At 42.4% G+C, this 27,282-nt stretch overlaps 1 protein-coding gene and 25 non-coding genes across 26 annotated transcripts; 1 reads left to right on the plus strand and 25 right to left on the minus strand.

Moving 5' to 3' along the window:
• Positions 1–1,197: 1,197 nt before the first annotated feature.
• Positions 1,198–6,713, plus strand: LOC139477390 (collagen alpha-1(XIV) chain-like). Its single transcript, XM_071259952.1, has 5 exons — positions 1,198–1,302; positions 2,738–2,805; positions 4,047–4,631; positions 5,530–5,574; positions 6,283–6,713. Exons 2-5 carry the CDS (start codon positions 2,754–2,756, stop codon positions 6,642–6,644), a joined length of 1,044 nt encoding a protein of 347 aa, XP_071116053.1. The 5' UTR covers positions 1,198–1,302; positions 2,738–2,753; the 3' UTR covers positions 6,645–6,713.
• A 4,809-nt stretch (positions 6,714–11,522) lies between these two features.
• Positions 11,523–11,604, minus strand: Trnal-uag (transfer RNA leucine (anticodon UAG)). Its single transcript has one exon. It is a non-coding gene; the product is annotated as a tRNA-Leu (tRNA).
• A 1,468-nt stretch (positions 11,605–13,072) lies between these two features.
• Positions 13,073–13,155, minus strand: Trnal-uag (transfer RNA leucine (anticodon UAG)). The gene has a single exon. It is a non-coding gene; the product is annotated as a tRNA-Leu (tRNA).
• Positions 13,156–13,543: 388 nt separating this feature from the next.
• Positions 13,544–13,625, minus strand: Trnal-uag (transfer RNA leucine (anticodon UAG)). The gene has a single exon. It is a non-coding gene; the product is annotated as a tRNA-Leu (tRNA).
• A 387-nt stretch (positions 13,626–14,012) lies between these two features.
• Positions 14,013–14,094, minus strand: Trnal-uag (transfer RNA leucine (anticodon UAG)). Its single transcript has one exon. It is a non-coding gene; the product is annotated as a tRNA-Leu (tRNA).
• A 388-nt stretch (positions 14,095–14,482) lies between these two features.
• Trnal-uag (transfer RNA leucine (anticodon UAG)) lies at positions 14,483–14,564 on the minus strand. The gene has a single exon. It is a non-coding gene; the product is annotated as a tRNA-Leu (tRNA).
• A 387-nt stretch (positions 14,565–14,951) lies between these two features.
• Positions 14,952–15,033, minus strand: Trnal-uag (transfer RNA leucine (anticodon UAG)). Its single transcript has one exon. It is a non-coding gene; the product is annotated as a tRNA-Leu (tRNA).
• A 388-nt stretch (positions 15,034–15,421) lies between these two features.
• Trnal-uag (transfer RNA leucine (anticodon UAG)) lies at positions 15,422–15,503 on the minus strand. Its single transcript has one exon. It is a non-coding gene; the product is annotated as a tRNA-Leu (tRNA).
• A 388-nt stretch (positions 15,504–15,891) lies between these two features.
• Trnal-uag (transfer RNA leucine (anticodon UAG)) lies at positions 15,892–15,973 on the minus strand. The gene has a single exon. It is a non-coding gene; the product is annotated as a tRNA-Leu (tRNA).
• Positions 15,974–16,360: 387 nt separating this feature from the next.
• Trnal-uag (transfer RNA leucine (anticodon UAG)) lies at positions 16,361–16,442 on the minus strand. The gene has a single exon. It is a non-coding gene; the product is annotated as a tRNA-Leu (tRNA).
• An 856-nt stretch (positions 16,443–17,298) lies between these two features.
• Trnal-uag (transfer RNA leucine (anticodon UAG)) lies at positions 17,299–17,380 on the minus strand. Its single transcript has one exon. It is a non-coding gene; the product is annotated as a tRNA-Leu (tRNA).
• Positions 17,381–17,767: 387 nt separating this feature from the next.
• Trnal-uag (transfer RNA leucine (anticodon UAG)) lies at positions 17,768–17,849 on the minus strand. The gene has a single exon. It is a non-coding gene; the product is annotated as a tRNA-Leu (tRNA).
• A 387-nt stretch (positions 17,850–18,236) lies between these two features.
• Positions 18,237–18,318, minus strand: Trnal-uag (transfer RNA leucine (anticodon UAG)). The gene has a single exon. It is a non-coding gene; the product is annotated as a tRNA-Leu (tRNA).
• Positions 18,319–18,706: 388 nt separating this feature from the next.
• Trnal-uag (transfer RNA leucine (anticodon UAG)) lies at positions 18,707–18,788 on the minus strand. The gene has a single exon. It is a non-coding gene; the product is annotated as a tRNA-Leu (tRNA).
• Positions 18,789–19,644: 856 nt separating this feature from the next.
• Positions 19,645–19,726, minus strand: Trnal-uag (transfer RNA leucine (anticodon UAG)). The gene has a single exon. It is a non-coding gene; the product is annotated as a tRNA-Leu (tRNA).
• Positions 19,727–20,113: 387 nt separating this feature from the next.
• On the minus strand, positions 20,114–20,195 carry Trnal-uag (transfer RNA leucine (anticodon UAG)). Its single transcript has one exon. It is a non-coding gene; the product is annotated as a tRNA-Leu (tRNA).
• Positions 20,196–20,582: 387 nt separating this feature from the next.
• On the minus strand, positions 20,583–20,664 carry Trnal-uag (transfer RNA leucine (anticodon UAG)). Its single transcript has one exon. It is a non-coding gene; the product is annotated as a tRNA-Leu (tRNA).
• An 855-nt stretch (positions 20,665–21,519) lies between these two features.
• Positions 21,520–21,601, minus strand: Trnal-uag (transfer RNA leucine (anticodon UAG)). Its single transcript has one exon. It is a non-coding gene; the product is annotated as a tRNA-Leu (tRNA).
• Positions 21,602–21,988: 387 nt separating this feature from the next.
• Trnal-uag (transfer RNA leucine (anticodon UAG)) lies at positions 21,989–22,070 on the minus strand. The gene has a single exon. It is a non-coding gene; the product is annotated as a tRNA-Leu (tRNA).
• A 387-nt stretch (positions 22,071–22,457) lies between these two features.
• On the minus strand, positions 22,458–22,539 carry Trnal-uag (transfer RNA leucine (anticodon UAG)). Its single transcript has one exon. It is a non-coding gene; the product is annotated as a tRNA-Leu (tRNA).
• Positions 22,540–23,394: 855 nt separating this feature from the next.
• On the minus strand, positions 23,395–23,476 carry Trnal-uag (transfer RNA leucine (anticodon UAG)). The gene has a single exon. It is a non-coding gene; the product is annotated as a tRNA-Leu (tRNA).
• A 387-nt stretch (positions 23,477–23,863) lies between these two features.
• Trnal-uag (transfer RNA leucine (anticodon UAG)) lies at positions 23,864–23,945 on the minus strand. Its single transcript has one exon. It is a non-coding gene; the product is annotated as a tRNA-Leu (tRNA).
• A 387-nt stretch (positions 23,946–24,332) lies between these two features.
• Trnal-uag (transfer RNA leucine (anticodon UAG)) lies at positions 24,333–24,414 on the minus strand. The gene has a single exon. It is a non-coding gene; the product is annotated as a tRNA-Leu (tRNA).
• A 388-nt stretch (positions 24,415–24,802) lies between these two features.
• Trnal-uag (transfer RNA leucine (anticodon UAG)) lies at positions 24,803–24,884 on the minus strand. Its single transcript has one exon. It is a non-coding gene; the product is annotated as a tRNA-Leu (tRNA).
• A 387-nt stretch (positions 24,885–25,271) lies between these two features.
• Trnal-uag (transfer RNA leucine (anticodon UAG)) lies at positions 25,272–25,353 on the minus strand. Its single transcript has one exon. It is a non-coding gene; the product is annotated as a tRNA-Leu (tRNA).
• Positions 25,354–25,741: 388 nt separating this feature from the next.
• Trnal-uag (transfer RNA leucine (anticodon UAG)) lies at positions 25,742–25,823 on the minus strand. Its single transcript has one exon. It is a non-coding gene; the product is annotated as a tRNA-Leu (tRNA).
• Between the last annotated feature and the right edge of the window lie 1,459 nt (positions 25,824–27,282).

A 27,282-nucleotide genomic window follows, 5' to 3' on the forward strand; every position in this document is an offset into this window, starting at 1 on the left:
GTACATGCGTCGCGATTGTGGACAGTTTCCTTGGAATAGTGGTGTCCGGATTAACGAGTTTTCAATGTAAGAAAATATATATCATTATTTGTTAAGATTCCTAATGTTCGGTATTTCATGCGTCAGTGTTCCCACGGATGCACGAAACTTATTTTCACTGTCAATATGTAGGCATGGGTGGATGAGTCGTCTAAGGTGTAGCAATTCGCTGTACAGAGTTGCCTCCCTTAGGCGTGCCAGAAACCTGTGATTGTGGGTTCGTATCACAGAATCGCGTTTCATGGTTTGTCTGCACAATAGCCGTGATCTTTGGTTTCAACGAATAGTTACACGTCTAAGATTTGCGTAACTTCGAGCTTTTCTCCCGAGAGTGAGTGAGTTACTTATTGACAAATACATGTATAGAATAGTTTTACTCCCCTCCTGTTGCCATAAATGAAATATATGGAGGGGGGAGGGGGAAGGGAGCCTGGGATGTTGTGAGTGAGTGAGTGAGATGGGTTTAACGCCGCTTTTAACAGTATTCCAGTTATATCACGGCGGTGTCAGCTTAATGTAGGAGGAAAGCCCGAAGTGATGCAGGTCTCAGACGTTTATCACTTCGGTGAAACCCACGAGCACGGGTATGGTGCTGACAAACCCAGAAACAGAATCGGGGCGAACCGGGATTCGAACTCACAATCATAGGTTTCTGGCGTGGCCACGGGAGGCAACTCTGCACAGCGAATCGCGGCGCCTTATACGACTGGGCCACCCCTGCACCCCCTTTTTCTCCCGAGAAACGCCCTGATATACTTGTACCTGAAATGCTAAAACCAAACTCACTCACTCAGTGTTAGCTATAAACCATGCTTTGCGCATTGAAAAACACCCCAAACTATTCCAAAACGTAGCAAATTCACAACTTCACCCGTTTGCATTATTCTAAAGTCCTATGACATTCCTATTAATGCGTATTCAAAAGAAATGAGCCTCACACAAGAAACTGTTAAATAAAATATGCAAATGACGTCATATATAATATATCTTTTAACTATATTGAATCAAGTGTGACGGCTCACTGTTGTATCGGTCCCGACTGTCCTCGGGAGACATGCTGAAAACGGAACGCGGAGTTGAAGGGAGAGCACATCCGGGTAATTGACAATCCTCGTGAACCTCTGTGACGTCAAATCACGACAAGACGTTATATACAACCTGTCTTCAGTGGTTAGACATAACTGGCTGTTAGAAAGGGCACGGTCGGTATAAATAGATACCAGATCTTTCATTTGGGCATTCAGGTAAAAGGTCCAGAGTCCCGTGAGTATTAAGCTGTGTTTTGATGTGGCTATTTGGTAAAAGTTTACGCTGCGTGGTATAGTTGGTATTACATACGTAACGTTCGTAAGATATATTTTCAAATATGTTTCTTATATACTAAAATCTAATTCCTGTCTCGAACTTGGCTCACGAACTAATACTAATACTAGCGTTATCACTATTTGTTAGTTATTTATAAACACAAGAATTATATTTCTTATAATTTTGGAAAGTGTTTTATCGCTTTTATTTTATATGAAACCTTTCTCCTCGAATCTGAAGTTTAAAAAATGTAATATTTGTTATTTTATATTCAATCATCATTAATTCTCATTACGAGATACAGTGAACTACGGTTATAACGAACTCAAAGGGACCACTAAATTTAGTTCGTTATAACCGTAGTTCGTTATAAACATATTTACAGCAAATGGACGGGACCAAAAACAGTTCGTTATATCCGTCAGTTCGTTATAAGTGTGTTCGTTATAAACGTAGTTTACTGTATCTCGTAATGAGAATTAATGATGATTGAATATAAAATAACAAATATTAGATTTAATCCGGACAATAACATTTCCGGTGAAATTGTCCGGTTAAACACATGTCTCATTTAGACCTCGTGGCTTCAGAGTATTGGAGTCTGCAGAGATGAGGATGCTCATAAGTAACGAGGAACGTTTAAGACATATGTTCTTGCAACTTTGCAACACAGTTGGGGGCGCTTTCAGTGTCTCGGCCAAGCATTTTAGTTGACAGAGCACAATTGATAAATGCGATTATGATGAAACTCGAGGACTTCCAAGCAGTATGTGCCCGGAATATGGGGTTTCTAAAACAACAAGATCCTGATAAACGAGGTTTCATTGTACATTCATAGACGAACTCTAGTTACACTTAATACAAATGGCTCATAGATGTAGGTTATTCAAATATGGATAGGATAGGCGAGTTTCTAGCTTCCTACATGTATATTGATACAACTCTTCATGTAACAGATAGATGGCGAATGACTTTATCAGGACATAAACGTATATAGGTAGCGTTTGTTTTATCCCGATACAGTGAGTGAGAATGGTTTTGCGCCGCTTTTAGCAATACTCAAGAAATACCACGGCGGAAGATACTATTAATGAGCTTCACATATGTGGGGAATCGAGCCGGGGTCTTCGGCGTAACAAGCAAACGCTTTAACAAGCTAGACTGCTCCACCGCCCATCCCGATAACGTACGAGTCTATGCCCACGAGACCAGAACCATGCCCTGAATCCAATGAATAACACATTCGTATATAACATAAACAGTTCAAGCAACAGGCGCGCCCCAGTTTCTTCGGTCTAGACACCTGAGTAAAGATGGGTGCCCCGTGTTTGACAATTAACATCCCCCTATAATCTACTGTCAGTTTTGAAGTGGTTTTACTCTTTTGTTACAGATCTTAAACAGACGCGATGGAGCGTCTTGTCCTTCTCTTCATCACCGTCGGCACAGTCTTATCACTGGGTAAGTGTTCAAGCAATGTTACTGTCACGATAAAAATGTCTATTATGATACTGTGTTACTATGGTGGCCTAGAGGGGACATCGCTTTATCGACTTCAACTACGGTCGCAAGATAGCGATAGAGCGATAACACGAGTCGAGAAAACGATAGCATGAGACGAGAAAGCGATACCGGGGAATGAACAAGCGATATTTTCTTGCACATCAATATCACTTTCTCGTCTCGTGTTATCGCTTTCTTGTCTCATATTATCGCTTTCTCGTCTCGTGTTATATCCTTCTCGCATCGTGGTATGGCTTAATCTCGCGGCCGTAACTGCTGTCGATAAAGCGATGTCCCCTCTCGGCCACAATTTATAACTGTTGTACAGCAATTGAAAAACGTTATAAACTCATTCTTGAAATCTGAAGGTTTCCGTGTAACATCCCGGAAATAAAGTAACTCACAAACAGAACATATTATTACCCTGATTCGGATGGTGGTGTAACAATTGTCTGGGAGCGGTCGGGTAGCCTAGTGGTTAAAGCGTTCGCTCGTCACGCCGAAGACCCGGGTTCGATTCCCGACATGGGTACAATGTGTGAAGCCCATTTCTGGTGTCCCCCGCCGTGATATTGCTGAAATATTGCTAAGACTGGCGTAAAACCACACTCACTCACTACAGTTGTCTGATGTGCTCCAATCATCTGTGCAGAGTTGCGTCCCTTTGGCTCGCCAGAATCCTCAAATCGTGGGTTTGAATCCCAGACTCGCCCCGATTATGTTTCTAGACTTGTGATCGGCGGTTTCACCAGCGAGGTAACCGTCAGTGACCTGCATCACTTCGGGCTTTAACCCCACATCAAGCTGACACGCCGTGATATAGCTGAAATATATAGTATATGTAATATAAAGTATAATAAAGGGTAGATCAGGTATGCAATACTGAAGACTTCAAACCATGTACAGTCAAACCACGTTATCTCGTACCCTGTTCTCTCGAATGAACCGATGTCCCGAACCTATTTTCCGGTCCCGACCGCCCCACTATATAATTATGTAAATACAATAAATTGACCCGCTTATCTCGAATTCGAGATAAAAATCCATAGCGCTGTCTCGAACCCAAAATGTGACTTAACTCGACTTTTGTATCACTATCTTGAAGGATGCATGTGCCACAATAACAGTTTTGAAAAGGGGGTTCGACTGTATATATGGACACGACAATGGCCTTCACCTTTCCCCTCCTTCATCCACAGATTGCAATGGTCAGGCCGACATTGTCATAGCAGTACCAGGATCCGAAACTGTGCCGAAATCTGAGTTCCGATTCCTGGAGAATTTCCTCACCCAGCTGGTAAGCTACTACAACATTGCACGCGATAACACCAGGGTGGGCCTGGTCTTGTATGGCAGAGAACCCGTGGTCATTGCCGACCTTCACCAGGGAGTCACACGCCAGACTTTGAACTCAAGAATAACACTCCTGTCTCAAAGAAAATTATACACTGCTGCCATTTCTGGGGGACAGAATGTTCCCAAAGCCATCCAGAAGGTCCATAAGTTACTCTCCGCTGGGAGAGGCACTGTACCTAAAATTGGCGTTATCATGACGTACGGTGGCGCCGATCTGACGTCACCGGATGAGCAAACTGTCATTGCAAGCATATCAAGTGCATCGGCTGCAGCGTTAAACGATGGGATCAACTTGTTTGCTACCAATACAGGAGGCGGGCTGCCAGGCTTTGTCAACATCACCATGGATACCTGCAGGTTGTTCAGCCTGGGAAGTTACGACAATCTTAAAACTCTTTTGCCGTATTTAGCGAGTTCAACGTGTTATGGTGAGTGTTTTATGTTTTTTGGGGAACCGGTTATGTGTTCATTGAACCAAGGTGATGAATGTCGATATTGAATGTAAACGATTCATGCTCTTGTGATAAATACATGCGAGGTGAACTTGTGACCAGTCGCCTAAGGCGCTGGAATTTGTTGTGTAGAGTTGCCTCCGTTAGGCATGCCAGAAACCTATGATCGTTCGTTCGAATCCCAATTATGTTTCTGGGTTTGTCAGGACCATACCCTTGGGTACCTCGTGGGTTTCACCAAAGGGGTAAACGTCTTAGACTTGTATCACTTCGGGCTTGGAATACTGTTCAAAGCGGGCTTAAAGCAAACTCACTCACTCTCATATCCTCGCGTACTGTGTTTTCGAGCCCCAAAGAAGTATTTCTCATTACGTGTCTAATAACAATCAGGGGCGGTCGGGTAGCCTAGTGGTTAAAGCGTTCGCTCGTCACGCCGAAGACCCGGGTTCCAATCCCGACATGGGTACAATGTGTGAAGCCCATTTCTGGTGTCCCCCGCCGTGATATTGCTGGAATATTGCTAAAAACGGCGTAAAACCATAGTCACTCACTCACTCACCCTTATAACAATCACAATACACTAAAACTAAGTCTTACCTTTCAGAACATTTATTTCTGTTTACAATTGGATAGTCAAATGACCACATCTTGTCAAATTAATCGCAATAATGCCTCGCCAAGCGAGACGAGTCAATTAGGCGCCATCTTGTTCCGTCACCTGATTTCGTGCCCCGCCATGACAGTCTGAGATCTGCATCCCATCTTCTTCCCCCATTAAACTGATATCCCGTGATATAACTGGAATACTGTTAAAAGCTGCGCTAAACCCAACTCACTTACTCACATACATGGATTAACGTGTTTTGTCTATCAGTTCTAGATCCCAGCGTCAATCCATCACCGCAACAGTGTTTCCCAGGTAGGTACCCTGACCAATATACTGATCCAATTGTGTTGCATTGTTAACCATCACAACTGATACGATACAGACTTAACACATATTCTAGATAATGTAGACGTGGCATTTAATTAATACGAATACAAGTTGATGCAAACTTTCATTTGCCTTTTGTCATGGCATAACAAGATGTAAATTGAATAAAGAGACAAATTGAAGTATCGTGACGAAGACTATAGTCCACACGATCAAGCGCTTCAAAAAACAGACGGGCAACCCCTGGCCTTGTCCGAAGGCTGTACTGAATGATATATTTGATAGCTTGTAAGTCAGAGCGTTTATGGGGGGGGGGGGGGGGGGGGGCATACAAGTCTGTGAGCACACTCTGTAAATCCGCGTAACTATGCGTGCACATTGGTTTTTACGTCTATAACTCCATAAGCACAAACACATAATGAAGTCAGTTCTTATAAAAAGAAGTACGTCAACAATTATAGTTTGCTTTTTAATCATTAATTTATTATTTATTTTAATTTTATTTTTTTTATTTTTTTATGTTTTATTTATTTTTATTTTTTAACGCCGCACTCAGCAATATTGATATTTCGGACCCCTCCCTTTTACGTATGCTGGGTCCGCCCTTGCAAACGCCACAGGATCATTTGAAATCTAATTACTTGATGGTGGTCTGATTACAATCTGCTGTATCTTTTTTTATTCTGTTTCCAGATGTCCAGTCTCCGCCTCCACAGGAGATATTCCAGTGCCAAACCCAGGCCGTCTATGTAGCAGACCCCCAAAACTGTGCCTACTACTACGTGTGTCCCATGGGGATCCGCATGCTCTGTGCCCCCGGGTCTTTCTTCGACCCCCTCATCAGCAGGTGTAACAACAAGGAGGCAGTGTCGTGCTATACCGGAGTCACCTGCCCGGCCCCCAAAGGACTGTTTCCTCACCCCTGGGACAACACTAAGTTCTTATCTTGTTCCCAAAACATCCCGTATGTTAATGACTGCCCCGGGGATCTCGTGTTTTACCCACTGAAATCCGAGTGTGACTACCCAGACAATTCCGTTACTACGTCATACTAAATGAGACTAAATATACAAGAACAAATTTGATGGTATTATTTGGAATTAAAGCCGTCAACCAATTCTGAATATGTTTTCACAGTTATTATAGAAACATGTGATTGTCATTGTCAAACATATTTGTACATTTCACAACTCTTGAGGTACAACCGAACATGCTCTTTCAACGAAGATTTCAAAGAGCGATATGATTCATAAATACATGCTCACGATATAGTCGGGGCGGTCGGGTAGCCTAGTGGTACACCGAAGACCCGGGTTCGATTCCCGACATGGGTACAATGTGTGAAGCCCATTTCTGGTGTCCGCCGCCGTGATATTGCTGGAATATTGCTAAAAGCGGCTTAAAACCATACTCACTCACTTTCTTATGATATAGTCGGAATCGAATTTACAAAGTCGACTTAAGCCGCGATTTCTATGGTTTGTTTGTTGTTTAACGCCGCACTCAGCAATATTCCAGCTGTATGATGGTCTAAATAATCGAGTCTGGACCAGATAATCCAGTGATTGACATCATGAGCATCTATCCACGCAATTGGAATACGATGACATGCATCAACCAAGTCAGCGAGCCTGACCACCCGATCTCGTTAGTCGCCTCTTACGACAAGCATAGTCAACTGTTACGGCAAGCATGGGTTGCTGAAGACCTATTCTAGCCCGGATTTTCACGGGTCAAGCGACTTAATGGATCAGGTGGTCAGGCTCGGGGACTTAGATGACTGTGTGTGAACGTACCTCGAGAGCGGTGATTGTTGCTCATAATATCGATCAGTGGCTTGTCCTGACTACCCGATCCCGTTGCTGAAGACTTGTGGCAATAGAAAGGGTTTTGTCGGTCTTATTCTATTCACAAGAAGCGGATTGTCGTTTGTAATAGTTGGATTATACTCAGAATCTGTGAAAATGTTTAATTATATATACGGACAACAAAGATAATGATGCTATAACGGGAAGTGTGTATTTGTCAGCATATTTTGTCAGGACATGACCCCCGAAAATAACCACAACTGTTATCTGTCAATGTTGTGAAGTTTTCCTACACGACATACTGTGGCTTGTTTTATTGCTTTTCTCCGCAATCTATCGTGGATCATACACCAATCCAATTCCATAATTTATGTTGTGCCAAATTTTGTAAGTTTCACTTTCACATGCGAATAATTGAAAATTTCTATTAACAATCACACTCTTCTAAAAACGCACTTATAATCATATATTTAGGACAGCGTTGTATAAATTAAGAGAGCTTTGACTTGTGCATTTCCCCTTTTTTTATACTTTCAAGGCCGTAAGTTTTTCGGTAAAGCGTTAATCGCCTATTCAAGTACATGTGATAATTCCTTTAAAAATAAAATTTAAAAAAAGGTGTCTTCAGCATGCTTGTGTCAACGACCTCTTTGATACTACAGGTTAAAAAGTTGTCACGAGAAAATGTTTTTATGTTATGCATATTTTTATCGTCACTATACTCATGTTTTACGTTTATAACTGACATTTGAAATGCCTTAGATGTCGCCGTCGAGAGTCCCCACTTCAAATTGACGACTTCTTGCCCATAAAAATGGAAAACAAACAGGATAAAACTGTAAACCATGAAATTATTGCGTAAAATAATACGAGGGCTTCGTTTAAATAAAAGTTTTTTGGCAACCATGTCAAATAATTTCAGAATCAATTGAGTGAATTTGGGTTTTGACGCCACTTTTAACAATATTCGAGTTAAATGCAGCGTGTCAGCTTAATGTGGAAGTGGTGCCGATCTAAGACGTTGGTGGAACCCACGAGCACGTATGTAGTACTGACAAACACAAACCTAGAAACATAACCGGGGCATACCGGGATTCAAACCCACAATAATAGGTTTTTGGCGTACTCAAGTAACTCTACACAGCGAAAAGAGGCGCTTCGGACGATATGGCTCACCCACCAACTGAAAATGTACTACAACATATATATAAATATCTGTATGTTGTAGTACATTTTCATATATATATTATATGTTCTAGTACATTTTCATATATACATAACATTTTCACATTTTCAGTGGGTGGGTGAGCCATGTCGTCCGAGGCGAAGCTTTTCGCTGTGATATATACTGAGTCAAATTAAAAACTTCACATTTTTAAAGTGATCCCATATATACTGCTCAAAAGAAGTTAAGGATCACCCGATTCTTTTATATTCGGTAATGTTAATCTGTCATGGCAGAGAGATTAACTATTGTAATATGAAAGAATCAGGTGATCCTTAACTTCTTTTGAGTAGAATATGATATACAACGGACAAATGTATCAGAGAAGGTAATTTTTAATCATTAATGTCCAAAGAAGGATTTTAATTAACGGTGGTAAACATAATTTGTTCCAAGCACCTACGGTATTCGGTAATAACATCAACAGTTTAAATCATAAGTCCCAAGCACGAGAATCTGATGGCACACAAGTTCAGTAGCGTGTATGGCCACCATGTTGACAACTGCCACACAACGCCTCCGCATGGACCTTGTGATGCTTGTGAACACATGATTGGGAAGACGACAACTTCCTGTACACAACCCTGGGCGTAACGTTCGTGACGTCGCCTCCACCCCCCGCCCTACCATCAGCAAATCGAAGATTAAATTGGGATTCATCACTGAAGACGACTTGATTCCAATTCCTCTGAGTCCATCGTAAGTGTCGCTGTGCCAACAATTGACGTTGACGTCTGTGTAATTGAGTCAGAATCGGCCCGCAGTATGCACGTCGTGCTTGAAGGTGAGCAGTTCTCAGACGGTTTCGAACAGTTTGCGCACTCAGTCTACCCCTAAACAGTTCATTTCTGGTTGATGTAGCCGTCAAAAATTGGTTACGGAGGTGACGTAAGACAATCTGACGATCCTCTGCATGTGACGTCACACGTGCTCGACCTGGCCGAGGACGATCAACGGTGGTACCCGTTTGCTGTAGACGCGTCTGTAAATCATAAACAGTCCGTCGACTACAACCCATCGTCCTTGCGACTTCAACTACGGGCGTTCCCGTCTGCAACATGCCGATGGCACGTTCACGTTGCACATTTGATAGGCGTGGCATGACAAATGGCCGTAAAGACTTTTGTTTTCTTGTGTTTTTTTTTTTTTTTAATGACTGTTAACAAGTATGGCTGAAAACACGTGCCGTAGTATGGCCACGTGACCAGTTGCACGTGAAAAACCACTTTTGCCACTATAGTGCTGTGCACTTGATTTTGATCGATTCACCTGCACAAAAACTGGTGTTATCTGAAGACAATACGTGGCCATTACTGTTTAAATACATAATAAGGGCCCACAATGATAACTGGTCAAAATATTAAAATTTTAGGATTGTGAAGTTTTTAATTTGGTTCAGTATATATTGAACAAAGGATTATTAAATGTTCATAAGTAAATGATTTACGATTTTTTATATGATATGTATAATGTACATCTAAAACCGCTTTTGCTTTTTTGCAAAATATATATATATAGTCCATTTTTTATTTAATATCCTAGTCAAAAGCGATTTTAGATGTATATTTTATATATCATATAAAAAATCGTAAATCAATGAATCATCAACATTTGATAATCGTTTGTTCAAAATTGGCTAACCTGATTGTCATTGACCCAAGGTTCCATATGGCACACGTTGAACAGTATAGTTTCAAAGTGAAGCTCATATGTTCTCAGTGTTATGTATGGCCAGCATTAGAGACGAAACGTGACTGGCATTGTCGCCTCATGGATCCCGAATTGTTTGCATGGGAAATGTTCACCCATTCTGCGAGCAGTGCTTGTGCCAATTGTCGAGGGTTCTGTGGTTGTTGCTGACGTTTTCGCAGTCGTTGATCCAGTGCATCCCATAGATGTTCGGCTGTATTCAAATCTGGAGACATCGAGGGCCATGGCAGAAGCTGGATATTGTGATTCCCGAAGAAGGCTGGCATCAGTCTTGTCGTGAGAGGATGGGCGTTGTCTGGCTTGAAAATGACGTTCGCTTGTTGCATAATGGGTGGTTGACGTGTGGCCGAAGAATCTCATCCGTGTATCGTTGTGCCGTTAAATTCCCTTAGAACTTGCACCAAGTCTGTTCGATCAGTCTCCGGAGAGACTGCCCACATCTTCACACTACCACCATTGTATAGTAATTTACCATGCATACAGGCCAACGATACGTATTTGTCTTTGAAAGGACCTAGGGGCGGTCGTGTACCCTTGTGGTTAAAGCGATCGCTCGTCACGCCGTAGACCCGAGTTCGATTTCAGGACATGGGTACAATGTGAGAAACACATTTCTGGTGTCCCCCGCCGTGATATTCCTCCAATATTGCAAAAGGCGGTATAAAACAAAACTCACTCTCTATCTCTATCTTTGAAGGGATCAAGGACAAAAACAAACCATATGGCAGCGGTGGGATTCAAACCAACGCCTCCGCAGAGACTGGTGCCTAAAACCAGCGCCTTAGACCACTCGGCCACGACACCTATATGCTAAACGTTTCATGAAACAACTTCTTAACCTCCACACTATTCCTAAAATGGCATATTTAAGAGTATACCGTCGTTGATCATCCATCCCTCACAGACGACCGATTAGCTCAGTAAGCTGCTAATAACGCGGATGTCGTGGATACGATCCCCATGTCAACCACGTATATGTTTAGTTTTCTTTGACGATTTGGATAATATTTTTCAGCTGTGACCAACAACTCCCTATAGTCAAAAAAGGAGTGGTGGACCTTTGGAAAGCGACATGCATAACGAACCCTTTCACTTTCTGGTAATCCTTGGCAAGAAGGCACAGGTATTTTAGTTAACCTCACAGAGGTCTTGTCTATCTTTGAAGGGATCAAAGACAAAAACAAACCATTTGGCAGCGGTGGGATTCGAACCCACGCCTCCGCAGAGACTGGTGCCTAAAACCAGCGCCTTAGACCACTCGACCACGCTACCTACTGTAAAACAGGAAATTAATGCGAGCAGAATATTAATGCGAAAAATGCGAGCGATGGAAGGTCGCATTAATTTTATGCGCATTAATTTTTCAAATAACATAGTCACCTACACAAAGTGAAGTTGAGTAGTGGTCAGTTCACATCCTGTGAAGCAGCCCAGATTGGCGCCAGCCACGAATTATCCCATCAGTGTCCTTTACAAGCTTGTCAAGAGCAGAAACGAGCCAACGCGCATGAATGGGTTTCATGACACCAATCCGCAGGTCAACAAGAGTGTGAGGATTGTCAAAGGGCCGAACGTATATACTAGTACCAACAGACTGTTAACTAAAACAACACTAACACAATGATAGCTGCAACGAAACCATTCTCACGCTTGGCCATCAAATATACGGGCAATTACTTAAATAATAATACAATCAGGCAGGAATCTCACATTGAAGGCTTCTATCTAAGTAGGTTACATTAATTAAAATAACACAAAACATAAATCCAGCGCATCAATTATTAGAAAAGGGTATGGGAGCTCGCAATTGTAAAATGCGCATTTATATCTAAAATCAAGAGCTCGCATTATTTTCATGTCGCTTTAAATTCCTGTTTTACGGTATATGCTAAACGTTTCATGAAACAACTTCTTAACCTTCACACTATTCCTAAAAAGGCATATTTAACAGTATACCGTCTTTTATCATCCATCCCTCTCAGACGACCGATTAGCTCAGTAAGTTGCTAATAAGGTGGATGTCGTGGATACGATCCCCATGTCAACCACGTATATGTTTAGTTTTCTTTGACGATTTGGATAATTGTTTTCAGTTATGACCAACGACTCCCTATAGTCAAAAAAGGAGTGGTGAAAACCTTTGGAAAGCGACATGCATCACGAACCCTTTCACTTTCTGGTAATCCTTGGTAAGAAGGCACAGGTATTTGAGTTAACCTCACAGAGGTCTTGTCTATCTTGGAAGGGATCAAGGACAAAAACAAGCCATATGGCATCGTGGGATTCGAACCCACGCCTCCCGAGAGACTGGTGCCTAAAACCAGCGCCTTAGACCACTCGGCCACGCTACCTATATGCTTAACGTTTCATGAAACAACGTCTTAACCTCCACACTATTCCTAAAATGGCATATTTAAGAGTATACCGTCTTTGATCATCCATCCCTCTCAGACGACCGATTAGCTCAGTAAGCTGCTAATAAGGCGGATGTCGTGGATACGATCCCCATGTCAACCACGTATATGTTTAGTTTTCTTTGACGATTTGGATAATATTTTTCAGTTATGACAAACGACTCCCTATAGAGAAAAAAAGGAGTGGTGAAAACCTTTGGAAAGCGACATGCATAACGAACCCTTTCACTTTCTGGTAATCCTTGGCAAGAAGGCACAGGTATTTTTGTTAACCTCACAGAGGTCTTGTCTATCTTTGAAGTGATCAAAGACAAAAACAAGCCATATGGCAGCGGTGGCATTCGAACCCACGCCTCCGGAGAGACTGGTTCCCTAAAACCAGCGCCTTAGACCACTCGGCCACGCTACCTATATGCTAAACGTTTCATGAAACAACGTCTTAACCTTCACACTAATCCTAAAATGGCATATTTATGAGTATACCCTCTTTTATTATCCATTCCTCTCAGACGACCGATTAGCTCAGTAAGTTGCTGTTGAGGCGGATGTCGTGGATACGATCCCCATGTCAACCACGTATATGTTTAGTTTTCTTTGACGATTTGGATAATATTTTTCAGTTATGACAAACGACTCCCTATAGTCGAAAAAGGAGTGGTGAAAACCTTTGGAAACTGACATGCATAACGAACCTTTTCAAATTCTGGTAATCCTTGGTAAGAAGGCACTGGTATTTTAGTTAACCTCACAGAGGTCTTGTCTATCTTGGAAGGGATCAAGGACAAAAACAAAAAATATGGCAGCGGTGGCATTCGAACCCACGCCTCCGAAGAGACTGGTGCCTAAAACCAGCGCCTTAGACCACTCGGCCACGCTACCTATATGCTAAACGTTTCATGAAACAACGTCTTAACCTCCACACTAATCCTAAAATGGCATATTTAAGAGTATACCGTCTTTGATCATCCATCCCTCTCAGACGACCGATTAGCTCAGTAAGTTGCTAATAAGGCGGATGTCGTGGATACGATCCCCATGTCAACCACGTATATGTTTAGTTTTCTTTGACGATTTGGATAATATTTTTCAGTTATGACCAAGACTCCCTATAGTCAAAAATGGAGTGGTGAAAACCTTTGGAAAGCGACATGCATCACGAACCCTTTCACTTTCTGGTAATCCTTGGTAAGAAGGCACAGGTATTTTAGTTAACCTCACAGAGGTCTTGTCTATCTTGGAAGGGATCAAGGACAAAAACAAGCCATATGGCAGCGGTGGGATTCGAACCCACGCCTCCGGAGAGACTGGTGCCTAAAACCAGCGCCTTAGACCACTCGGCCACGCTACCTATATGCTAAACGTTTCATGAAACAACGTCTTAACCTCCACACTAATCCTAAAATGTCATATTTAAGAGTATACCGTCTTTGATCATCCATCCCTCTCAGACGACCGATTAGCTCAGTAAGTTGCTAATAAGGCGGATGTCGTGGATACGATCCCCATGTCAACCACGTATATGTTGAGTTTTCTTTGACGATTTGGATAATATTTTTCAGTTATGACCAACGACTCCCTATAGTCAAAAAAGGAGTGGTGAAAACCTTTGGAAAGCGACATGCATAACGAACCCTTTCACTTTCTGGTAATCCTTGGCAAGAAGGCACAGGTATTTTAGTTAACCTCACAGAGGTCTTGTCTATCTTTGAAGGGATCAAGGACAAAAACAAACCATATGGCAGCGGTGGGATTCGAACCCACGCCTCCGGAGAGACTGGTGCCTAAAACCAGCGCCTTAGACCACTCGGCCACGCTACCTATATGCTAAACGTTTCATGAAACAACGTCTTAACCTCCACACTAATCCTAAAATGGCATGTTTAAGAGTATACCGTCTTTGATCATCCATCCCTCTCAGACGACCGATTAGCTCAGTAAGTTGCTAATAAGGCGGATGTCGTGGATACGATCCCCATGTCAACCACGTATATGTTTAGTTTTCTTTGACGATTTGGATAATATTTTTCAGTTATGACCAAGACTCCCTATAGTCAAAAATGGAGTGGTGAAAACCTTTGGAAAGCGACATGCATCACGAACCCTTTCACTTTCTGGTAATCCTTGGTAAGAAGGCACAGGTATTTTAGTTAACCTCACAGAGGTCTTGTCTATCTTGGAAGGGATCAAGGACAAAAACAAGCCATATGGCAGCGGTGGGATTCGAACCCACGCCTCCGGAGAGACTGGTGCCTAAAACCAGCGCCTTAGACCACTCGGCCACGCTACCTATATGCTAAACGTTTCATGAAACAACGTCTTAACCTCCACACTAATCCTAAAATGTCATATTTAAGAGTATACCGTCTTTGATCATCCATCCCTCTCAGACGACCGATTAGCTCAGTAAGTTGCTAATAAGGCGGATGTCGTGGATACGATCCCCATGTCAACCACGTATATGTTGAGTTTTCTTTGACGATTTGGATAATATTTTTCAGTTATGACCAACGACTCCCTATAGTCAAAAAAGGAGTGGTGAAAACCTTTGGAAAGCGACATGCATAACGAACCCTTTCACTTTCTGGTAATCCTTGGCAAGAAGGCACAGGTATTTTAGTTAACCTCACAGAGGTCTTGTCTATCTTTGAAGGGATCAAGGACAAAAACAAACCATATGGCAGCGGTGGGATTCGAACCCACGCCTCCGGAGAGACTGGTGCCTAAAACCAGCGCCTTAGACCACTCGGCCACGCTACCTATATGCTAAACGTTTCATGAAACAACGTCTTAACCTCCACACTAATCCTAAAATGGCATGTTTAAGAGTATACCGTCTTTGATCATCCATCCCTCTCAGACGACCGATTAGCTCAGTAAGTTGCTAATAAGGCGGATGTCGTGGATACGATCCCCATGTCAACCACGTATATGTTGAGTTTTCTTTGACGATTTGGATAATATTTTTCAGTTATGACCAACGACTCCCTATAGTCAAAAAAGGTGTGGTGAAAACCTTTGGAAAGCGACATGCATAACGAACCCTTTCACTTTCTGGTAATCCTTGGCAAGAAGGCACAGGTATTTTAGTTAACCTCACAGAGGTCTTGTCTATCTTTGAAGGGATCAAGGACAAAAACAAACCATATGGCAGCGGTGGGATTCGAACCCACGCCTCCGGAGAGACTGGTGCCTAAAACCAGCGCCTTAGACCACTCGGCCACGCTACCTATATGCTAAACGTTTCATGAAACAACGTCTTAACCTCCACACTAATCCTAAAATGGCATGTTTAAGAGTATACCGTCTTTGATCATCCATCCCTCTCAGACGACCGATTAGCTCAGTAAGTTGCTAATAAGGCGGATGTCGTGGATACGATCCCCATGTCAACCACGTATATGTTTAGTTTTCTTTGACGATTTGGATAATATTTTTCAGTTATGACCAAGACTCCCTATAGTCAAAAATGGAGTGGTGAAAACCTTTGGAAAGCGACATGCATCACGAACCCTTTCACTTTCTGGTAATCCTTGGTAAGAAGGCACAGGTATTTTTGTTAACCTCACAGAGGTCTTGTCTATCTTGGAAGGGATCAAGGACAAAAACAAGCCATATGGCAGCGGTGGGATTCGAACCCACGCCTCCGGAGAGACTGGTGCCTAAAACCAGCGCCTTAGACCACTCGGCCACGCTACCTATATGGTAAACGTTTCATGAAACAACGTCTTAACCTCCACACTATTCCTAAAATGGCATATTTAAGAGTATACCGTCTTTGATCATCCATCCCTCTCAGACGACCGATTAGCTCAGTAAGTTGCTAATAAGGCGGATGTCGTGGATACGATCCCCATGTCAACCACGTATATGTTTAGTTTTCTTTGACGATTTGGATAATATTTTTCAGTTATGACCAAGACTCCCTATAGTCAAAAATGGAGTGGTGAAAACCTTTGGAAAGGGACATGCATCACGAACCCTTTCACTTTCTGGTAATCCTTGGCAAGAAGGCACAGGTATTTTAGTTAACCTCACAGAGGTCTTGTCTATCTTGGAAGGGATCAAGGACAAAAACAAACCATATGGCAGAGTTGGGATTCGAACCCACGTTTCCACAGAGACTGGTGCCTAAAACCAGCGCCTTAGACCACTCGGCCACGCTACCTATATGCTAAACGTTTCATGTAACAACGTCTTAACCTCCACACTATTCCTAAAATGGCATATTTATGAGTATACCCTCTTTTATCATCCATCCGTCTCAGACGACCGATTAGCTCAGTAAGTTGCTAATAAGGCGGATGTCGTGGATACGATCCCCATGTCAACCACGTATATGTTTAGTTTTCTTTGACGATTTGGATAATATTTTTCAGTTATGACCAAGACTCCCTATAGTCAAAAATGGAGTGGTGAAAACCTTTGGAAACTGACATGCATAACGAACCCTTTCACTTTCTGGTAATCCTTGGCAAAAAGGCACAGGTATTTTAGTTAACCTCACAGAGGTCTTGTCTATCTTGGAAGGGATCAAGGACAAAAACAAACCATATGGCAGCGGTGGGATTCGAACCCACGCCTCCGTAGAGACTGGTGCCTAAAACCAGCGCCTTAGACCACTCGGCCACGCTACCTATATGCTAAACGTTTCATGAAACAACGTCTTAACCTCCACACTATTCCTAAAATGGCATGTTTAAGAGTATACCGTCTTTGATCATCCATCCCTCTCAGACGACCGATTAGCTCAGTAAGTTGCTAATAAGGCGGATGTCGTGGATACGATTCCCATGTCAACCACGTATATGTTTAGTTTTCTTTGACGATTTGGATAATATTTTTCAGTTATGACCAAGACTCCATATAGTCAAAAATGGAGTGGTGAAAACCTTTGGAAAGCGACATGCATCACGAACCCTTTCACTTTCTGGTAATCCTTGGTAAGAAGGCACATGTATTTTAGTTAACCTCACAGAGGTCTTGTCTATCTTTGAAGGGATCAAGGACAAAAACAAGCCATATGGCAGCGGTGGGATTCGAACCCACGCCTCCGGAGAGACTGGTGCCTAAAACCAGCGCCTTAGACCACTCGGCCACGCTACCTATATGCTAAACGTTTCATGAAACAACGTCTTAACCTCCACACTATTTCTAAAATGTCATATTTAAGAGTATACCGTCTTTGATCATCCATCCCTCTCAGACGACCGATTAGCTCAGTAAGTTGCTAATAAGGCGGATGTCGTGGATACGATCCCCATGTCAACCACGTATATGTTGAGTTTTCTTTGACGATTTGGATAATATTTTTCAGTTATGACCAACACTCCATATAGTCAAAAATGGAGTGGTGAAAACCTTTGGAAAGCGACATGCATCACGAACCCTTTCACTTTCTGGTAATCCTTGGTAAGAAGGCACAGGTATTTTAGTTAACCTCACAGAGGTCTTGTCTATCTTGGAAGGGATCAAGGACAAAAACAAGCCATATGTCAGCGGTGGGATTCGAACCCACGCCTCCGGAGAGACTGGTGCCTAAAACCAGCGCCTTAGACCACTCGGCCACGCTACCTATATGCTAAACGTTTCATGAAACAACGTCTTAACCTCCACACTATTTCTAAAATGTCATATTTAAGAGTATATCGTCTTCGATTACCCATCCCTCTCAGACGACCGATTAGCTCAGTAAGTTGCTAATAAGGCGGATGTCGTGGATACGATCCCCATGTCAACCACGTATATGTTTAGTTTTCTTTGACGATTTGGATAATATTTTTCAGTTATGACCAACGACTCCCTATAGTCAAAAAAGGAGTGGTGAAAACCTTTGGAAAGCGACATGCATAACGAACCCTTTCACTTTCTGGTAATCCTTGGCAAGAAGGCACAGGTATTTTAGTTAACCTCACAGAGGTCTTGTCTATCTTTGAAGGGATCAAGGACAAAAACAAACAATATGGCAGCGGTGGGATTCGAACCCACGCCTCCGGAGAGACTGGTGCCTAAAACCAGCGCCTTAGACCACTCGGCCACGCTACCTATATGCTAAACGTTTCATGAAACAACGTCTTAACCTCCACACTAATCCTAAAATGGCATGTTTAAGAGTATACCGTCTTTGATCATCCATCCCTCTCAGACGACCGATTAGCTCAGTAAGTTGCTAATAAGGCGGATGTCGTGGATACGATCCCCATGTCAACCACGTATATGTTGAGTTTTCTTTGACGATTTGGATAATATTTTGCAGTTATGACCAAGACTCCCTATAGTCAAAAATGGAGTGGTGAAAACTTTTGGAAAGCGACATGCATCACGAACCCTTTCACTTTCTGGTAATCCTTGGTAAGAAGGCACAGGTATTTTAGTTAACCTCACAGAGGTCTTGTCTATCTTTGAAGGGATCAAGGACAAAAACAAGCCATATGGCAGCGGTGGGATTCGAACCGTCGCCTCCGGAGAGACTGGTGCCTAAAACCAGCGCCTTAGACCACTCGGCCACGCTACCTATATGCTAAACGTTTCATGAAACAACGTCTTAACCTCCACACTATTCCTAAAATGGCATATTTAAGAGTATACCGTCTTTGATCATCCATCCCTCTCAGACGACCCATTAGCTCAGTAAGTTGCTAATAAGGCGGATGTCGTGGATACGATCCCCATGTCAACCACGTATATGTTTAGTTTTCTTTGACGATTTGGATAATATTTTTCAGTTATGACCAAGACTCCCTATAGTCAAAAATGGAGTGGTGAAAACCTTTGGAAAGCGACATGCATCACGAACCCTTTCACTTTCTGGTAATCCTTGGTAAGAAGGCACAGGTATTTTAGTTAACCTCACAGAGGTCTTGTCTATCTTGGAAGGGATCAAGGACAAAAACAAGCCATATGGCAGCGGTGGGATTCGAACCCACGCCTCCGGAGAGACTGGTGCCTAAAACCAGCGCCTTAGACCACTCGGCCACGCTACCTATATGCTAAACGTTTCATGAAACAACGTCTTAACCTCCACACTAATCCTAAAATGTCATATTTAAGAGTATACCGTCTTTGATCATCCATCCCTCTCAGACGACCGATTAGCTCAGTAAGTTGCTATTAAGGCGGATGTCGTGGATACGATCCCCATGTCAACCACGTATATGGTGAGTTTTTTTTGACAATTTGGATAATATTTTTCAGTTATGACCAAGACTCCCTATAGTCAAAAATGGAGTGGTGAAAACCTTTGGAAAGGGACATGCATAACGAACCCTTTCACTTTCTGGTAATCCTTGGCAAGAAGGCACAGGTATTTTAGTTAACCTCACAGAGGTCTTGTCTATCTTGGAAGGGATCAAGGACAAAAACAAACCATATGGTAGCGGTGGGATTCGAACCCACGTTTCCACAGAGACTGGTGCCTAAAACCAGCGCCTTAGACCACTCGGCCACGCTACCTATATGCTAAACGTTTCATGTAACAACGTCTTAACCTCCACACTATTCCTAAAATGGCATATTTATGAGTATACCGTCTTTTATCATCCATCCGTCTCAGACGACCGATTAGCTCAGTAAGTTGCTAATAAGGCGGATGTCGTGGATACGATCCCCATGTCAACCACGTATATGTTTAGTTTTCTTTGACGATTTGGATAATATTTTTCAGTTATGACCAAGACTCCCTATAGTCAAAAATGGAGTGGTGAAAACCTTTGGAAACTGACATGCATAACGAACCCTTTCACTTTCTGGTAATCCTTGGCAAAAAGGCACAGGTATTTTAGTTAACCTCACAGAGGTCTTGTCTATCTTGGAAGGGATCAAGGACAAAAACAAACCATATGGTAGCGGTGGGATTCGAACCCACGCCTCCGTAGAGACTGGTGCCTAAAACCAGCGCCTTAGACCACTCGGCCACGCTACCTATATGCTAAACGTTTCATGAAACAACGTCTTAACCTCCACACTATTCCTAAAATGGCTATTTAAGAGTATACCGTCTTTGATCATCCATCCCTCTCAGACGACCGATTAGCTCAGTAAGTTGCTAATAAGGCGGATGTCGTGGATACGATCCCCATGTCAACCACGTATATGTTGAGTTTTCTTTGACGATTTGGATAATATTTTTCAGTTATGACCAAGACTCCCTATAGTCAAAAAAGGAGTGGTGAAAACCTTTGGAAAGCGACATGCATCACGAACCCTTTCACTTTCTGGTAATCCTTGGCAAGAAGGCACAGGTATTTTAGTTAACCTCACAGAGGTCTTGTCTATCTTTGAAGGGATCAAGGACAAAAACAAACCATATGGCAGAGTTGGGATTCGAACCCACGTTTCCACAGAGACTGGTGCCTAAAACCAGCGCCTTAGACCACTCGGCCACGCTACCTATATGCTAAACGTTTCATGTAACAACGTCTTAACCTCCACACTATTCCTAAAATGGCATATTTATGAGTATACCCTCTTTTATCATCCATCCCTCTCAGACGACCGATTAGCTCAGTAAGTTGCTAATAAGGCGGATGTCGTGGATACGATCCCCATGTCAACCACGTATATGTTTAGTTTTCTTTGACGATTTGGATAATATTTTTCAGTTATGACCAAGACTCCCTATAGTCAAAAATGGAGTGGTGAAAACCTTTGGAAACTGACATGCATAACGAACCCTTTCACTTTCTGGTAATCCTTGGCAAAAAGGCACAGGTATTTTAGTTAACCTCACAGAGGTCTTGTCTATCTTGGAAGGGATCAAGGACAAAAACAAGCCATATGGCAGCGGTGGGATTCGAACCCACGCCTCCGGAGAGACTGGTGCCTAAAACCAGCGCCTTAGACCACTCGGCCACGCTACCTATATGCTAAACGTTTCATGAAACAACGTCTTAACCTCCACACTAATCCTAAAATGTCATATTTAAGAGTATACCGTCTTTGATCATCCATCCCTCTCAGACGACCGATTAGCTCAGTAAGTTGCTATTAAGGCGGATGTCGTGGATACGATCCCCATGTCAACCACGTATATGGTGAGTTTTTTTTGACAATTTGGATAATATTTTTCAGTTATGACCAAGACTCCCTATAGTCAAAAATGGAGTGGTGAAAACCTTTGGAAAGGGACATGCATAACGAACCCTTTCACTTTCTGGTAATCCTTGGCAAGAAGGCACAGGTATTTTAGTTAACCTCACAGAGGTCTTGTCTATCTTGGAAGGGATCAAGGACAAAAACAAACCATATGGTAGCGGTGGGATTCGAACCCACGTTTCCACAGAGACTGGTGCCTAAAACCAGCGCCTTAGACCACTCGGCCACGCTACCTATATGCTAAACGTTTCATGTAACAACGTCTTAACCTCCACACTATTCCTAAAATGGCATATTTATGAGTATACCGTCTTTTATCATCCATCCGTCTCAGACGACCGATTAGCTCAGTAAGTTGCTAATAAGGCGGATGTCGTGGATACGATCCCCATGTCAACCACGTATATGTTTAGTTTTCTTTGACGATTTGGATAATATTTTTCAGTTATGACCAAGACTCCCTATAGTCAAAAATGGAGTGGTGAAAACCTTTGGAAACTGACATGCATAACGAACCCTTTCACTTTCTGGTAATCCTTGGCAAGAAGGCACAGGTATTTTAGTTAACCTCACAGAGGTCTTGTCTATCTTGGAAGGGATCAAGGACAAAAACAAACCATATGGTAGCGGTGGGATTCGAACCCACGCCTCCGTAGAGACTGGTGCCTAAAACCAGCGCCTTAGACCACTCGGCCACGCTACCTATATGCTAAACGTTTCATGAAACAACGTCTTAACCTCCACACTATTCCTAAAATGGCTATTTAAGAGTATACCGTCTTTGATCATCCATCCCTCTCAGACGACCGATTAGCTCAGTAAGTTGCTAATAAGGCGGATGTCGTGGATACGATCCCCATGTCAACCACGTATATGTTGAGTTTTCTTTGACGATTTGGATAATATTTTTCAGTTATGACCAAGACTCCCTATAGTCAAAAAAGGAGTGGTGAAAACCTTTGGAAAGCGACATGCATCACGAACCCTTTCACTTTCTGGTAATCCTTGGCAAGAAGGCACAGGTATTTTAGTTAACCTCACAGAGGTCTTGTCTATCTTTGAAGGGATCAAGGACAAAAACAAACCATATGGCAGAGTTGGGATTCGAACCCACGTTTCCACAGAGACTGGTGCCTAAAACCAGCGCCTTAGACCACTCGGCCACGCTACCTATATGCTAAACGTTTCATGTAACAACGTCTTAACCTCCACACTATTCCTAAAATGGCATATTTATGAGTATACCCTCTTTTATCATCCATCCCTCTCAGACGACCGATTAGCTCAGTAAGTTGCTAATAAGGCGGATGTCGTGGATACGATCCCCATGTCAACCACGTATATGTTTAGTTTTCTTTGACGATTTGGATAATATTTTTCAGTTATGACCAAGACTCCCTATAGTCAAAAATGGAGTGGTGAAAACCTTTGGAAACTGACATGCATAACGAACCCTTTCACTTTCTGGTAATCCTTGGCAAAAAGGCACAGGTATTTTAGTTAACCTCACAGAGGTCTTGTCTATCTTTGAAGGGATCAAGGACAAAAACAAACCATATGGCAGCGGTGGGATTCGAACCCACGCCTCCGGAGAGACTGGTGCCTAAAACCAGCGCCTTAGACCACTCGGCCACGCTACCTATATGCTAAACGTTTCATGAAACAACGTCTTAACCTCCACACTATTCCTAAAATGGCATGTTTAAGAGTATACCGTCTTTGATCATCCATCCCTCTCAGACGACCGATTAGCTCAGTAAGTTGCTAATAAGGCGGATGTCGTGGATACGATCCCCATGTCAACCACGTATATGGTGAGTTTTCTTTGACGATTTGGATAATATTTTTCAGTTATGACCAAGACTCCATATAGTCAAAAATGGAGTGGTGAAAACCTTTGGAAAGCGACATGCATCACGAACCCTTTCACTTTCTGGTAATCCTTGGTAAGAAGGCACAGGTATTTTAGTTAACCTCACAGAGGTCTTGTCTATCTTTGAAGGGATCAAGGACAAAAACAAGCCATATGGCAGCGGTGGGATTCGAACCCACGCCTCCGGAGAGACTGGTGCCTAAAACCAGCGCCTTAGACCACTCGGCCACGCTACCTATATGCTAAACGTTTCATGAAACAACGTCTTAACCTCCACACTATTCCTAAAATGGCATATTTAAGAGTATACCGTCTTTGATCATCCATCCCTCTCAGACGACCGATTAGCTCAGTAAGTTGCTAATAAGGCGGATGTCGTGGATACGATCCCCATGTCAACCACGTATATGTTTAGTTTTCTTTGACGATTTGGATAATATTTTTCAGTTATGACCAAGACTCCATATAGTCAAAAATGGAGTGGTGAAAACCTTTGGAAAGCGACATGCATCACGAACCCTTTCACTTTCTGGTAATCCTTGGTAAGAAGGCACAGGTATTTTAGTTAACCTCACAGAGGTCTTGTCTATCTTTGAAGGGATCAAGGACAAAAACAAGCCATATGGCAGCGGTGGGATTCGAACCCACGCCTCCGGAGAGACTGGTGCCTAAAACCAGCGCCTTAGACCACTCGGCCACGCTACCTATATGCTAAACGTTTCATGAAACAACGTCTTAACCTCCACACTATTTCTAAAATGTCATATTTAAGAGTATACCGTCTTCGATCATACATCCCTCTCAGACGACCGATTAGCTCAGTAAGTTGCTAATAAGGCGGATGTCGTGGATACGATCCCCATGTCAACCACGTATATGTTTAGTTTTCTTTGACGATTTGGATAATATTTTTCAGTTATGACCAACGACTCCCTATAGTCAAAAAAGGAGTGGTGAAAACCTTTGGAAAGCGACATGCATCACGAACCCTTTCACTTTCTGGTAATCCTTGGCAAGAAGGCACAGGTATTTTAGTTAACCTCACAGAGGTCTTGTCTATCTTTGAAGGGATCAAGGACAAAAACAAACCATATGGCAGCGGTGGGATTCGAACCCACGCCTCCGGAGAGACTGGTGCCTAAAACCAGCGCCTTAGACCACTCGGCCACGCTACCTATATGCTAAACGTTTCATGAAACAACGTCTTAACCTCCACACTATTCCTAAAATGGCATGTTTAAGAGTATACCGTCTTTGATCATCCATCCCTCTCAGACGACCGATTAGCTCAGTAAGTTGCTAATAAGGCGGATGTCGTGGATACGATCCCCATGTCAACCACGTATATGTTGAGTTTTCTTTGACGATTTGGATAATATTTTTCAGTTATGACCAAGACTCCATATAGTCAAAAATGGAGTGGTGAAAACCTTTGGAAAGCGACATGCATCACGAACCCTTTCACTTTCTGGTAATCCTTGGTAAGAAGGCACAGGTATTTTAGTTAACCTCACAGAGGTCTTGTCTATCTTTGAAGGGATCAAGGACAAAAACAAGCCATATGGCAGCGGTGGGATTCGAACCCACGCCTCCGGAGAGACTGGTGCCTAAAACCAGCGCCTTAGACCACTCGGCCACGCTACCTATATGCTAAACGTTTCATGAAACAACGTCTTAACCTCCACACTATTCCTAAAATGGCATATTTAAGAGTATACCGTCTTTGATCATCCATCCCTCTCAGACGACCGATTAGCTCAGTAAGTTGCTAATAAGGCGGATGTCGTGGATACGATCCCCATGTCAACCACGTATATGTTGAATTTTCTTTGACGATTTGGATAATATTTTTCAGTTATGACCAAGACTCCATATCGTCAATAAATGGAGTGGTGAAAACCTTTGGAAAGCGACATGCATCACGAACCCTTTCACTTTCTGGTAATCCTTGGTAAGAAGGCACAGGTATTTTAGTTAACCTCACAGAGGTCTTGTCTATCTTGGAAGGGATCAAGGACAAAAACAAGCCATATGGCAGCGGTGGGATTCGAACCCACGCCTCCGGAGAGACTGGTGCCTAAAACCAGCGCCTTAGACCACTCGGCCACGCTACCTATATGCTAAACGTTTCATGAAACAACGTCTTAACCTCCACACTATTTCTAAAATGTCATATTTAAGAGTATACCGTCTTTGATCATCCATCCCTCTCAGACGACCGATTAGCTCAGTAAGTTGCTAATAAGGCGGATGTCGTGGATACGATCCCCATGTCAACCACGTATATGGTGAGTTTTTTTTGACAATTTGGATAATATTTTTCAGTTATGACCAAGACTCCCTATAGTCAAAAATGGAGTGGTGAAAACCTTTGGAAAGGGACATGCATCACGAGCCCTTTCACTTTCTGGTAATCCTTGGCAAGAAGGCACAGGTATTTTAGTTAACCTCACAGAGGTCTTGTCTATCTTGGAAGGGATCAAGGACAAAAACAAACCATATGGCAGCGGTGGGATTCGAACCCACGCCTCCGGAGAGACTGGTGCCTAAAACCAGCGCCTTTTTTTTTTTTTTTTTTTTTTTCTTGATAAAATTTATTCACAGGAATATAATACAAACGCAGACAGTGCTGACACTGCCACCACAAAAATAAAATGGTTATCACAGAAGTAGGGTGGCAGTGTATAACATTCCGATTCTACAGACAGAAAATATGAGAAATAGTCTTTTACATTTGATTATCTAAACACGTCTTTACAGATACAAAAAGATGAATGCAGATTGAACACGTTCTTTATACGTTACATGTTTCTATTCTAGAGGGGGTTTGAGAACAATCTCATTTCCATCTAATGTGATAAATGTATTGGTCATTATATATCTTTGAATAAAGATATGTAATTGATTCATTTTGGAATAGTGAAACAACAAAAGGCTGAAATGCCGCTTAATCAAAGATTTGAAAAAAGCTTTCATGTGAAATGAGATTGTTTCCTGACTCATAATAACTCTTCTTTTAAATACAGCAATGCGATATATTGACAATACAATGTTCATGAACGGTTTACATGACAACTTCTTTTCTGGCAGGAATCCGAACAGTAACCAGAGATTTAACTGTCCAAGACTAAACCCTGAATCTTGACAAACATCTGTCAACATGTCAATTAATAGAGATTGCAAGGAAGATAACTCTTGGCAGAAGATAAACAAATGTAAAATGTCCTCTGTTTCATTTTGACACACAGGACAAACATCAGTGTTTGACAATCCAATTTTGCACAGTTTATCATATGTAAAGATAATATTGTGAGCAATTTTAAAATCCAACTGTATAGAGTCTGTTGATTTATCTTTCTGCCACACATTCAGCCAAATATCTTTCCAATTAATGTCCAAAGCAATATTATTCCAAAAAGAAATAGCAACTGGCTTTTTGAAGTGTTTTTGTCTGAATATTTCGTAGCAAAATTTAGCTGTTAAAACTTCAACTGACATGTCCTGTCCATCAATCGTGCAGAAGATGTCTCCAGAGGGAAGGTTTTTGCCGACATCAGACAAAATGATATTTTT

Source organism: Haliotis cracherodii, unplaced genomic scaffold (genome assembly GCF_022045235.1).
Source record: "Haliotis cracherodii isolate W230 unplaced genomic scaffold, xgHalCrac1.p SCAF_33, whole genome shotgun sequence".
NCBI classification, from domain to species: Eukaryota; Metazoa; Mollusca; class Gastropoda; order Lepetellida; family Haliotidae; genus Haliotis; species Haliotis cracherodii.